Genomic DNA, 12514 nt, shown 5'->3' on the forward strand with positions numbered 1-12514 from the left:
ACGTAGCGTCGACCAAGCACGGACGTAAGAGAGGACACTTCTCTCTATTAATTATAGCTAGCTAACACAATATATGAAACACCTAAATTAACCCCCCAAAACCCCCAAACCCCCCCACCCTTTCAAAAAAAAACAAAAACCCCAGCCACAGAAATGTTGACGCGTGGATGCCTATTGGTCCCGGTTGGTGCCACCAACCGGGACCAAAGGGTCTCCTGCCTGGGCTCTGCGCACTGCCCACGTGGAGGCCCATCAGTCCCGGTTCTGGATTGAATCGGGACTAAAGGTACAGGGCATTAGTACCGACACTTTAGTCCCGGTTCAGGAACCGGAACTAAAGGCCCTTACGAACCGGGACTATAGGCACTTTTTCTACCAGTGGTAAAGGACATGAATACGAATTCGCTTGTTTGGATGCTCATTGTATTGGCTCATGGAATCACAGTGAGGTTTCAATATCAAAACATGTTTGGACGGGAAACTATGGAATTGCATAGTGCTTTGTTCTATATGCATCAAATCACAATCTCAGCAATCTTAGTTCAAAAATGGCTTGCAAAATCATACTTTTCTCGTGATAGATACAAAGGTAAACAAGATTGATACAGAAGATTCCTGTACAGTTCAAATCATGATTACTCCAGATTGATGTACATGAGTAAACTGTATAGAAATTATACAGGAGTAAAATGTACAGCAATCATGATCAGATACAACAGCATGATTTGGTGGCAAGTTCAAATCATGCAGTACAGTTTAGACGAGAATAAGCCTATCTAGCCGCCGTTTAGTGCAGCTGTACTAAACACAAAATCACATCAAGACATGGGCAGTAAGCCAATCACAGTTTAGAAGACTTGGACTGCATAGTGTATCGTCCTTGAGGTAGAGGACCATCTTGGTACCGCTGCCGAGCTGCTCCCCTGACGAAACTGAAGAAAAATAACAGCTAGCTAACTGAAGATGTGCATCAGAGGGAGGAAGGCCAAGTCCCAAGCGAGGAGGAGGGGGTCCGGTGGCATGGAGGGATTCCGGAGCGGTCGTAGAGGATGAGGAGCGGCGGTGGACGGCTAGGTCCTGGCCGTGGCGGCCATGGGAGGAGGACATGGGGCGGCAGAGGAGATGGGGCGCCATGGGAGGAAGGGGAACGAGCTGCAGCGGGGATGCCGGTACCGGCGTAGGAGGAGGAGGAGAGCCGGCGAGAGGAGCTGCTCTGGGTGCCGCCGTCGGTGTGCTGCCATGGACACGGCTCGTCTAGCCCTTGGTCTCGCGCGGGGGAAAGAAAGCAGGTCTCGCGTGGGGATGTCGCCCCAATCGTTTTCTTATGTGGGTGTAGGCCAATTCGACCCAAATCGGAGTGGTGGAGGTCCGTATTGCGGGATGCCTCGGCGCGTGAGAGCGAATTCGCCTCTGTATCTGGACTCATTACAGTCTGACGTTTCGGTGTGCATCCAAACAACTGAATTGGCAGCCCAGCAATACCAAATCCAATTCGAAGGCTCGATACAGACATCCAAACGCAGCGTAAGTTGATTTTTGGTACTCACCGGCAGATTGACTTGAATGTGTGAACCTATTCCTAATGCATCTAGCTCCACAACGCTGACAGGATACATCTACCAGCCCACAATTAATTGAAACATGCAGACCGTCAGGTTTCAGAAGGTACACAAATGGGGAGGCATCACCTCAAATTAAGACTGGAGGCGGGTTACGTGCATGTTTCTTAAGAAGTCTATCTAGAAGTCAGAAGAATATTACCAGTGCATTAATGCACAAGAGAGCAAGGCATTCCTACAGAAACAACTTGAGCCTTCGTAAAAGAGCATCTGACCAGTTGAAAACAAAATAAAAAAGGAACATAATTCCAATAAATGGAACCCAGGGACCATATTCTTCTCCATTCTGAGTTCTGCTCAAGTCTCAAATGAATAGAAGCAAGTGCCTGGATGATAAATATTTACCTGTTGCCCACTTGTCAATCGAGAAATAAGATGATGAGGTTCATGGCGAGAATGAAGACAAATCAATATCTTCTCCTTGACCCTACACCTGCTACTCTTGACCTTTGCCATTCCATTACCTATTATAGTTGAACTCATTGTCCAGGTCATCAACGTCTTCTTCCTCATCTCCCTGAAATCATCTGCTTGAATTCAGGGGCCACCTAAACTTTTTAAGCAAGTGCTGTACACATCAAATTAATTATCATGATTTATAAGCAGTCACAAAACTAACAGGATACGATGAGGATGAGTGAAATTTTATATATTGAGAAACAAGCATACCGACTAGTATGCTACAACTTTGGCTCGTATAAAGCAAGCACAAAGCACAGAATTCCATGTCTTATTTTCAGACACACATCACATAACAAATCGACAGGTTGCATCTATAGAGACAAACCTTTCAGCCTCTTGCATTGTCTTCACTGGGGACATCATTGGTTCCTTTCCTTGCGTTCGTATCACAACAAGGGCGGCATACAGGGAAGGCACGCTCATTACAGGCGACAATGACGCCACCGTTGGCTGGAACGCCTACTGTGTGTCCCCATATATTTGGCGGACCTGCTGCCCACTCGCGCCTTTTGCCTGCTGCTTACCCTGCACCGCATCAGTAAGATAAAAACAAGGTCAGCACACACCTTTTTTTTTTGTGAATTGAGTAATGAGTGTGCAGAATGTGCTCATGCATGTTATTTCCTTTTTTTAAAGATAGTTACAACAGATGTATTTCTTCTCATGACGATTTTACTGGCGTGAATTGCCTTTATTAGATACGCCATACTATAATTCAGGTGTTGTGGCATGAAAGCTGCATCACATGACTGTAGACAGACCATGCGACAAGCGTGGTAAAAGCAATCTGAAATTGACAAAAAAAAAACATGACTCTAGACAGCATGCATACGAAATAAGGCAAGAGGGAAATCATGCCAATTGAGCAAGCACAGAAAAAACTCATCTGACTTGTATTTTTTGAGAAATCATCAAATATTTCTGAACCCCACAAGCCCACAACCATGGACGGACAAATCCGGGAAATCTACAAGCCCAACGCATAAAAAATTCATAAGAATTCAGGGGAATGTGAGGCGCTGTTGCACCTCCTAACATGGTGACCTAGATCCACCGACGCGCGCGCAGAACAGATCGGATGGCCGCCAACGTTCCGCTCCAGCGCCGCCGCGACGGGCGGGAGAGAGAGGCAGGAAACCCTGAGATCTGAGAGGGAGCGGAAAAGATTCCCACCATTTCCAGATCCCCTGCGCATGGGTTATCTCTCGCTGCTCCTCCCTAGTTTCATTCAGTCTGATACATGTTACTCTGCAACCAAAAGCATGTTAGCCTGTAAGTTCTCAGAAGCAAAGACATATGAGGAGGCATCATCTCAAATTAAGACCTCCTGCGTGGGTTACATACCTTGTACTTGTACCAAAAACGATGGGTCTCTTCCTTTCAATTTCTTGGCTTGCTTAGTTAGCTTCGGACTGCAAAACCATACATGAAGCTTGTCCAGTGAAGCTGGGAAGCCCTCCTTGGGCGGCAGGCGGCGGATTTTCTTACAACCGTATATATGTAGTGTCTTGAGAGAAGAAAGGAAAGGTAACCCTTGAGGGAGGGACCGAAGATTTCCGCAATATCGAAATTCCAAATGTTGGAGGGAGGTGAGGAGGTTAAGCACTTGCTCTTGCACTTCTGTGAAGGTTCTCTCTCGTTGATCATCGCAGAACTCCAATGTGTGGAGGGTAGCGGCAAGGTGACTGCAAATGGGAGCAGTAAGCACAGCCGAGATGCTATCCACCATAAATTCTTCCAGCTGGAAAGAATCTGCATGCATCAATTTGTTCCTTACAATCTCTGAGAGCAGACCCCCTGCTATAGAGTTCTTCTCTTGACTCAAATACATAGCATTTACAGTCAATTTCTTGAGGTTGAATGTGATATGCAGATTGAACCCATCCATTGTTAGTTCTTTACAACCTATCAGCCTTAGACTTGTGAGAGACGTGAGGTTTGAGAGCAGACCCATTGACTGCATACTTGGCTCCAAGGAAATATCAAGTTCTCTGAGGGAAGTAGGGAAAGGTTTGATGGCATGAGCTCCTCCACCTACTTCTCCCTCGTGCCACCAAGAGAACAACTTCCCACAGCTGAATCCTGTAAATGATTGGAGCATCCTGAGGCTCGAGAGTCCTCCATCCTCCCCAAGCAGAAGTTCAAGTTCCTTACACTCTTTCATAGTAAATTGGGAAACAGCTGGGAAACACTTCAACATCTTTGAAAACAATTCACTAGTAATACATAACTCCTCTATGACAAGATTCTGAACTGAACAGAGGACAAGGTTGTCTTCCAATTCCATAGAGAACATGCGGTCACATTTCTTAAAATGTACACTCGTCAATGAGTTTACTCTTTGGAGGTCTAAAAATGAAATATGCGACACATCTGTAATTTTCATAACCTCTACTTTATCCATATTGTGGAAGGCCAAAGCACCGCAATGCCCTTCAATAGTGAAATCATTTCCAGTGTATCGCATAACTGAGCTAGCATTCCTCAAACACATATTTGTTAGTGTAGTGCTGTGAGGCATGGGAGGGAACTGAGATAACTCGGGACAATTATCAATATCAAGACTGCGTAGGTTGGTAAATAAGTCAGAACCCTCCAAGAAGGGGAACCAGCAGAGAAGGGGACAATCTCCCAACTTGATCCTTTCAAGCCTTGAAAACAGATGGCTATTAGGTTCCCCGACCCACTTGACAAGTTCTGGCATACAACCAAACTCAATTCTCTTCAGGTGCATGAAACTTCTCTCTGTAACACCACTAAAGCCAGGTCCAAACACGTGCATCCCAACAATATTCTTCAAAGTGAGACTGCTGAGGTGCGGTAGCTGATCAAAAGGTGGAAAAGTAACCCAAGATAGGCCCTCTAGATGGAGAGCTTCCAGCCTTTTTGTGCTAATGTCACCACACAACCATCTAGGACAAGGGCCAACACCAGGATTTACAATGCTAAGCACCTTAAGATTAGGGTGTGGTTGAAGACCATCAAGAACATCATCATATATCGTTTGGTGATCTGTACTCCAAACTAATTCCAGCACTTTCAAATTCCTTTTATTTTTCAGTTCAGCAGAACTAGCCTCTGCTTTGGACGCCACACTTTCAAGATTACGTATGCAGAGTTCTCCTCCTAGCTCTCCCAATTCCCCAAGCTCTCTCAATTTAAACCCATCACCCTCTTTCCTAACATAGAACTCCTTTAGCTCCTGTAAACACTTCATCTTCCCAACATTGGGGATATTGGAATGGAGTTCTTTGGTGGAATGGAAATGACGTAAGTTCTCAAGGTGGCAAATGTCTTTGGGCAATATTTCACTTCCATACCAATATAGGAGGTCCAAAAATTTCAAGTGGTAAAATCTAGACAGTGTGCTAGGTAATGTCATTTCTTTTGAGCCATATGGTGAACTAATTTTAAGGTACCGGAGGTGGATAAGTTTCGAAAAGCTCTTGGGCAAGGATTTCGGAGTGTTCATTGATATAAATAATACTCGGAGAGCCTTTATTTCTTCAAATGCATCTTTGAAAATGCTAGCTAGTCTTGCATCATGTGACCCAAAAATCATCAAAGTTCGCAAACTTCTAACGTCTATCGTGCCCTTCAATATTTCCATTTTTTCACAAAAGTTTCATCATATATATTCTCTATGGTGATTGATAAGTGTTGAATCGATTGTGGAATGTCTTCGACACTAAAACTTGAACTACTTATATTGACACATTCTCGTGATGAAACATTCCTGGATAGTTCATGCAATAAATCATGCATCACATAGTATTGATCACCTGGCCAATCAGATTTCTTCATGAGAAAACCATTGTCTACAAGTTCATCTAAGTAATTTTTATCTTTTGACAGGATACCTATCGCGCTCCAAAATCTAGTAATTTCTAAATATCTAAACTTATAGTCTTCCGGGAAGAGTGCACAATATGAAAAACATTTTTTTTGAATGAAAGGAAGGTAATCATAGCTAATTTTCAAAGATGGCATAATATCACCATCATTCTTTGAATTTTTCCACTCATTATTTTCAAGAACTCCAACCCAATATTCCCTAGAAATGTTTTTCTTCAATAAACGACCAACTGTATTGGCTGCTAGGGGTGAACCCTTTAGTTTCTTTGCAATATCTCTTGCGAGATTAATTAAGTCTTCTTTGTAATGCCTGGGTTTGCTATGACCAAATATACATGCCTCAAAGAACTCGAAGAAGTCATCAGGCTCCAAGCCATGCAATTCTACTGGATCAGTTGTTTTCACCGAATGTGCTGTAGATGGAAACCGAGTTGTGGCGAGAACCACACTGCCCTTGGTTTCCCCTTTTGTGAAGGGAGCTAATAGGTATTTCCAATCAGCTTCACTACTGAATTTCCAAATGTCATCCAGGACAATTAAAAACCTTTTGCACTTCAGTCTCTCTGCAATGGATTTTTGAAGCTGGTCTAAACTGGTTGTTTCAACTGTACAGTTGTGTTCTTCTTTTTCAATTGCAGGTATGCATCGAAGGATTTGCCGAGTGAGGTCTAGCACACGAAACTCGGTTGACACACATATCCAGACCTTGACAGTGAAGTGTTGCTCAACCCTTTTATCATTATACAAGTGTTGGGTGAATGTTGTCTTTCCCATACCTCCAGGGCCAACAAAAGGTAGAACAGAAAGGATTTCACCAAGATGTGTGTCACTGGTGAGTGCATTTACAGTTTGGTCAAAAATGGCACCCCTCCCATATAGTTTATCCTCTGTAATTGTTGAACCCATTTGAGGCCGCGTGATAGCTCTGTTATTATTTGGGATTTTATTCAGCAAGTCAGAGACAGGATCACATAGGTTGTGTATGCTCTCTATCACTGACTTGATTTTGTTGGACATGGCAACTCTATCGAATTTCAACTTCGTAACATAGCCACCATCATCATGTTGTGAAGACGAGGAAGAAAAGGGTGCAAGCCAGTTACCGATGGTGCGACGAGCAGCATGGCGACTATGGCGAGCATGAGCACGGAGGCTATCACCAAGCTCCGCGGCTGCCTTGTTGGTGTCGTCCAACTTGTCCTGGATCATGAAGTAGTGGAGCTCATCCAAGGCATCCTCAGCCTCATCAGCCTTCTTGCTCAGGCCCTCCAGCAAGCTCTGCAGGCCAGGGTTGCTGCTCACGTCCTTCTCCTGGGCCGCGTGCAGCAGCCCTTGCATGTACTGGAGCTTGTATCTAATCTGCTCGGAGTTGATGCCGAGATCGGAGCTGGCCACATATGCAGCCACCAAGTCATCGGACAGCTTATTCAGCACCTTGCCGACGAGCCAGCTTGCTGTGCCGATAGCCATCTCCATCTTCTCTGACGATCGTATGGCCACGCCCGCGTGTGCCTCGGTAATTGGTGTGTGTGGTGGGTGTATGGAGGGTATACCGTGAAAGAGAGTATGCAATGTGCACACACTTTGGAAGAGGCAGTGATGAGTCCTCGTTTTATAGTGTTGGTGCTCATATTCCAGTCAAATTAGGCTAGCTATACAAGACAGGTACCATTGGAGACCAGTCCATGTTAAGGTAGTGGCAGCTAGAAGGAACAAAAATGTCTCTTTCTTCCTGAGCTGGAGGAAGAAATCGGTGGCTTAGTACAGTCGGCAGCCAAACCTTGAAAGGATGCATGCTTATTTCTTGAAGATAAGGTGCTGCTCACTCAGTGACCTCTCCTTCGCTCGTTGTTGATAAGAAGATAGCTACCGCATGAATGACATGGTGAAGCAGGCAAGCAGTAATTAAGCAGGATGACGTTTCCTAGGCTAGATCAAAGCTTGAACTACGAGCAGCTAGTCGATTATTGTACATTAATAGAGCAACAACAACTATAGTAGACCTCGTGTGGAAGATGCCTAGCTTGATGATGATGGCTTCGTCTTGTGGCCAGCCAGCGGTGGTCTTGTCATATTCAAGCTAGTTGGGCAGATTCTTCTTGCCAAATGTTCACTAGACCAAGTAGGGTTCAGCGACACTGACAGTAGCTCGGCAGGTTCCTCCACTATAATTTCCACAGGGCCAAGTGGGGTTCAGTGATCCAAAAGGAAAGGATTTGATTTGACGATTCTTCGCCGTGAACTCGAGGGTTCGAGGAGGCAACCAACGGGCTGAGCCACAGAATTCTTCCAAAAAAATGACTAGAAGAGATCGATGCATGTTAGTGTAAGGTTTAAGCGTTCCTACTCCTCAACGAGGAGCCGCGTCGGTATTTATTGATATGAAGCAGAAACATCCTTGCCGTGGCGTACAAGGATAGAAGCCCGATCGCTAGGATTCAGGTCGTTACACATTGTCGCTAGGAGAAGAGATAGATACGGGAGAGATACAAAAGAGATTACAATTGGTATTTATCTCTAATTCTAACACCCTCCCTTAATCTCAACTATCCTACATTAAGATTTCTCTTGAACTCTTCAAAAGGTTTGCTTGGTAGAGCTTTAGTAAAACCATCTGCAACCTAATCTTTGGAGGGAATAAACCGTATGTCCAACTTCTTCTCTGCAACCCTTTCTCGCACAAAATGAAAATCAATCTCAATATGTTTAATTCTGCCATGGAACACTGGATTCGCAGAGAGATAGGTGGCTCCCAAGTTATCACACCACAAACATGACACACGATGATGTTTAATTCCCAACTCACTAAGCAATGATTCCAACCAAATGATCTCAGCAGTTGCATTGGCTAGTGACTTGTATTCAGCTTCAGTACTTGACCTTGACACTGTAGCTTGTTTTACGGCACTCCAGGAAATAAGGTTAGAGCCAAAGAATACTGCAAATCCTTCAGTTGACTTTCTGTCATCACTGCATCCTGCCCAGTCAGCATCAGAGAAAGCACTAACGAGGGTGGAATTAGAACGTCTGAACTGAAGGCCTAAGCTCACAATATGTTTTATATACCGTACAATTCTTTTAACAGCTGTCCAATGTACGGTAGTAGGTGCATGTAGATACTGAGAAACCTTGTTAACGGCAAATGATATATCTGGCCTTGTCAATGTTAAATACTGTAGAGCACCTACTGCACTTCTGTACCTTGTGATTTCTTCATCTTTAAGTGGCTCTCCTTCAAAGGCTGAAAGTTTTTCTGGAGAAGACAATGGTGTAGGTGAAGGCTTGCAATCCTTCATCCCCATGCGAACTAGAAGTTCAGTGGCATATTTCTCTTGATTAAGTACTATGCCATCTTGAATCTTCTTGACTTCAATGCCTAGAAAGAAGTGAAAATCACCAAGGTCCTTTAAAGCAAACTCTGAACTCAGGTCATGCAAGAGAGCATTAGTGGCACTTTGTGAAGAACTTGCAACTATAATGTCATCAACATATATCAATACAAATATAACTGTGTTTGCCTTGTTATAAATGAAAAGTGAAGTATCAGCTTTAGACGCAGCAAAACCCAAACGCCTTAACTGAGAGCTTAACCTTGAGTACCATGCTCTCGGTGCTTGTTTCAAACCATAAAGTGCCTTGTCAAGTTTGCAAACGTGGTGAGGTGCCTTCTTTTCTGCATACCCAGGTGGTTGTCTCATGTAAACCTCCTCTTCCAGAACACCATGTAAAAATGCGTTCTGACCATCTAGCTGTCTCAAGCTCCATCCCCTGGAAACAACAATAGCTAGCATGAGCCTAATAGTTGCAGCTTTAACAACGGGACTAAATGTATCTTCATAGTCTAAGCCATAACGTTGCTTAAAGCCCTTTGCAACTAACCATGCTTTATACCTGTCAATTGAGCCATCTGCCTTCTTCTTTATTCTGTAAACCCACTTACAATTAATAATGTTTTTACCTCTTGGCTCAGGTACAAGATGCCATGTCTTGTTTCTCATAAGCGCCATGTATTCTTCATCCATTGCATTTTTCCACTTTGGATCTTCAAATGCATCCTCTAATTTTGTGGGTTCTCCTATAACACACAACATGCCATATTGTATAGTCCCATCAGTTCTAATCTTTGGATTTCGTATACCTTTTTGTAGCCGAGTCATAACACGTGGAGCTGGCTGCGGTGAAACACGGCGTACAATCTTTTGTACAGAAGATGGTGTAGAGGCTTCAGTCGCAGAAGATCCTGGTGAAAAACTGGACCCGCTTTGCACAGAAGATCCTGTAGCCTGCGGTGTGACTGAAAGAGTCACTGCATCCAGCTTGGTGCCCATAGAAGATCCCGGGGAGCTGCTCTGCACATGCGCGGGGGGCTGCGATCCCATGCCAGATGCGCCTGCCGACGCGGTTTCTGCCGCTGTCGCTGTCGAGGCCCCGCGCGTGGGACGCAAGATGGCACCTGACTTGGCGCCCACTGATTGATGCGAATCAACTCTGCCTGGCGCAAAATCCCGAGCGTATCTCCGCGTGTCATCCAAGGAGAACTGGCGCATAGGAGTTCCAGGAGACAGCAGATCTCCCTCGTGTTCCGCGCCAGCTTCGTCCAGTTCTGGCACATGAAATATTGGATCATTTTCTTCAAAAATTTATCATTTTTTGCATCGTTTTCTGTATTGTCTTCACATGCATTTGCTGCATGACCCTGCACATCAGTAGACACAGTACAAGTGCTAGTAGGATTATCACTTGGGTTAGCACAATCATCGCCCCCATGATCAAAATTTTGGAGATTTGACGGAAGGGGTAGAATTTCTTTCCTAAGGAGGGCTCCGGCATTTGGATGAAGGTATTCAAAAGGAAATACGGATTCATCAAATACAACATCTCGTGATATATAAACCCTTCCTGTGGCAACATCTAGACATTTGACTCCTTTATGAATGGGACTATAACCAAGGAACACACACTTCTTTGAACGGAAAGCAAGTTTGCGTGTATTGTATGGACGGAGGTTTGGCCAGCAAGCACAACCAAATACAAGAAGGGATTTATAATCAGGAGTAGTGCCAAAGAGGCGGGTGATGGGAGTCTCAAAATCAATGACTTTACTAGGAAGCAAGTTTATAAGATATGTGGCAGTCAAGAATGCTTTATCCCAGAATTTGAGTGGCATGGATGCATTTGCTAGTAGAGCTAACCCTACCTCAACAACATGGCGATGTTTTCTTTCGGCAGAACCATTCTGTTGGTGTGCGTGGGGGCATGAAACATGATGTGAAATGCCAAGTTGTTGAAAAAAGAGGTTCAATTTTTTGTATTCACCTCCCCAGTCGGTTTGCATGGCAATGATTTTAGTGTTGAGTTTTCGTTCAACAAGGTTTTGAAAATTCTTGAAAACTTGAAACACTTCAGATCGTTTCTTGAGAAGATAGATCCAAGTAAATTTGCTATAATCATCAATGAAGCTTACATAATATGAATGTCTACCAACAGAACTAGGAGCTGGCCCCCAAACATCTGAAAAAACAAGCTGTAGGGGTGCAGTGGATATGCTGATAGATATAGGGTATGGTAGTTGATGACTCTTAGCCTGCTGACATGGATCACACACAGACTCAATGCTAGACTCATGACTATGGGGAAGTTTATTTTTACTAAGAATAAACTTAACAATAACTAATGAAGGATGACCTAATCTGCTATGCCACTTTGCTAAAGAAGGCTTGACAGCAACAAAAGCTTGTTTATTCGATGATGATGAAGAAGATATGAGTGGATAAAGACCACCCACGCACTTGCCCCTAAGAAGTACCTTCCTCGTGCCCAAGTCCTTGACCAAAAAGAAATAAGGATAGAATTCAATGAGAACACGATTGTCAAGGGTAAAATGATGAACAGAAAGAAGATTCTTTGATGTTTCAGGCACATATAAGACTTTTTTTAGATGCAAGTTTTTCATGGGGGTATTGACAATTGAACTACCAACATGAGTAATTTCCATACCAGAACCACTCGCAGTGTGAATTTGATCGCCCCCACGGTACTTGTCTCTGATCGTCAGCTTGTCAAGCTCCCCCGTGATGTGATTTGTAGCTCCGGTATCCGCGTACCAGTTGGTGTCGATGCCGTAGGAATCAGTGGCGACGTTGGCCTCCTTCTCCTCGTACTCTTCATCTTCATAACGATCCCAACACTCACGGGCGCCCCCGCGGTGATGCTTGAGGCAGATTTGGCACTCGGGATAATCCCTGTAAGGTTGGCGTTGCTGCTGCTGTGGTTGTGGACGACCGCCTCGAGCTCCTCTGTTGCTGCCGCTTGTAGCAGAAGGAGATCGCCTCCCTCGGCCGCGACCTCTGCTGCCGCGTGCACGCCCCCGAGGCTTGTACTGGCCACGACCGCGGTAGGCCAGATTAGCGGACGTGTGGAAGCCGCCTTCACCACCATCACCGAGCATCTCTAGGCGCTGGTCGAAGGCGGCGATCTGAGCAAACAGCTCGTCGACGGTGATGACAGATTTGACAGCTCCGATGGCCGCCACAACTGGATCGTAGTCCCGACCCAATCCAGCAAGCACATAATCCACC

General features: G+C 44.7%; 1 protein-coding gene across 1 annotated transcript; it reads right to left on the minus strand.

Annotated features, from left to right (window-relative positions):
* Positions 1 to 1849: 1849 nt before the first annotated feature.
* On the minus strand, positions 1850 to 7523 carry LOC119318671 (putative disease resistance protein RGA4). Its single transcript, XM_037593255.1, has 4 exons — positions 6481 to 7523; positions 3426 to 5437; positions 3110 to 3329; positions 1850 to 2606 (listed from the first exon to the last, which is right to left on the minus strand). The coding sequence occupies exons 1-3, from the start codon at positions 7410 to 7412 to the stop codon at positions 3325 to 3327; spliced, it is 2949 nt and encodes a 982-aa protein (XP_037449152.1). The 5' UTR covers positions 7413 to 7523; the 3' UTR covers positions 1850 to 2606; positions 3110 to 3324.
* Between the last annotated feature and the right edge of the window lie 4991 nt (positions 7524 to 12514).

The sequence above is a fragment of the Triticum dicoccoides genome, chromosome 6A (assembly GCF_002162155.2).
Source record: "Triticum dicoccoides isolate Atlit2015 ecotype Zavitan chromosome 6A, WEW_v2.0, whole genome shotgun sequence".
NCBI classification, from domain to species: Eukaryota; Viridiplantae; Streptophyta; class Magnoliopsida; order Poales; family Poaceae; genus Triticum; species Triticum dicoccoides.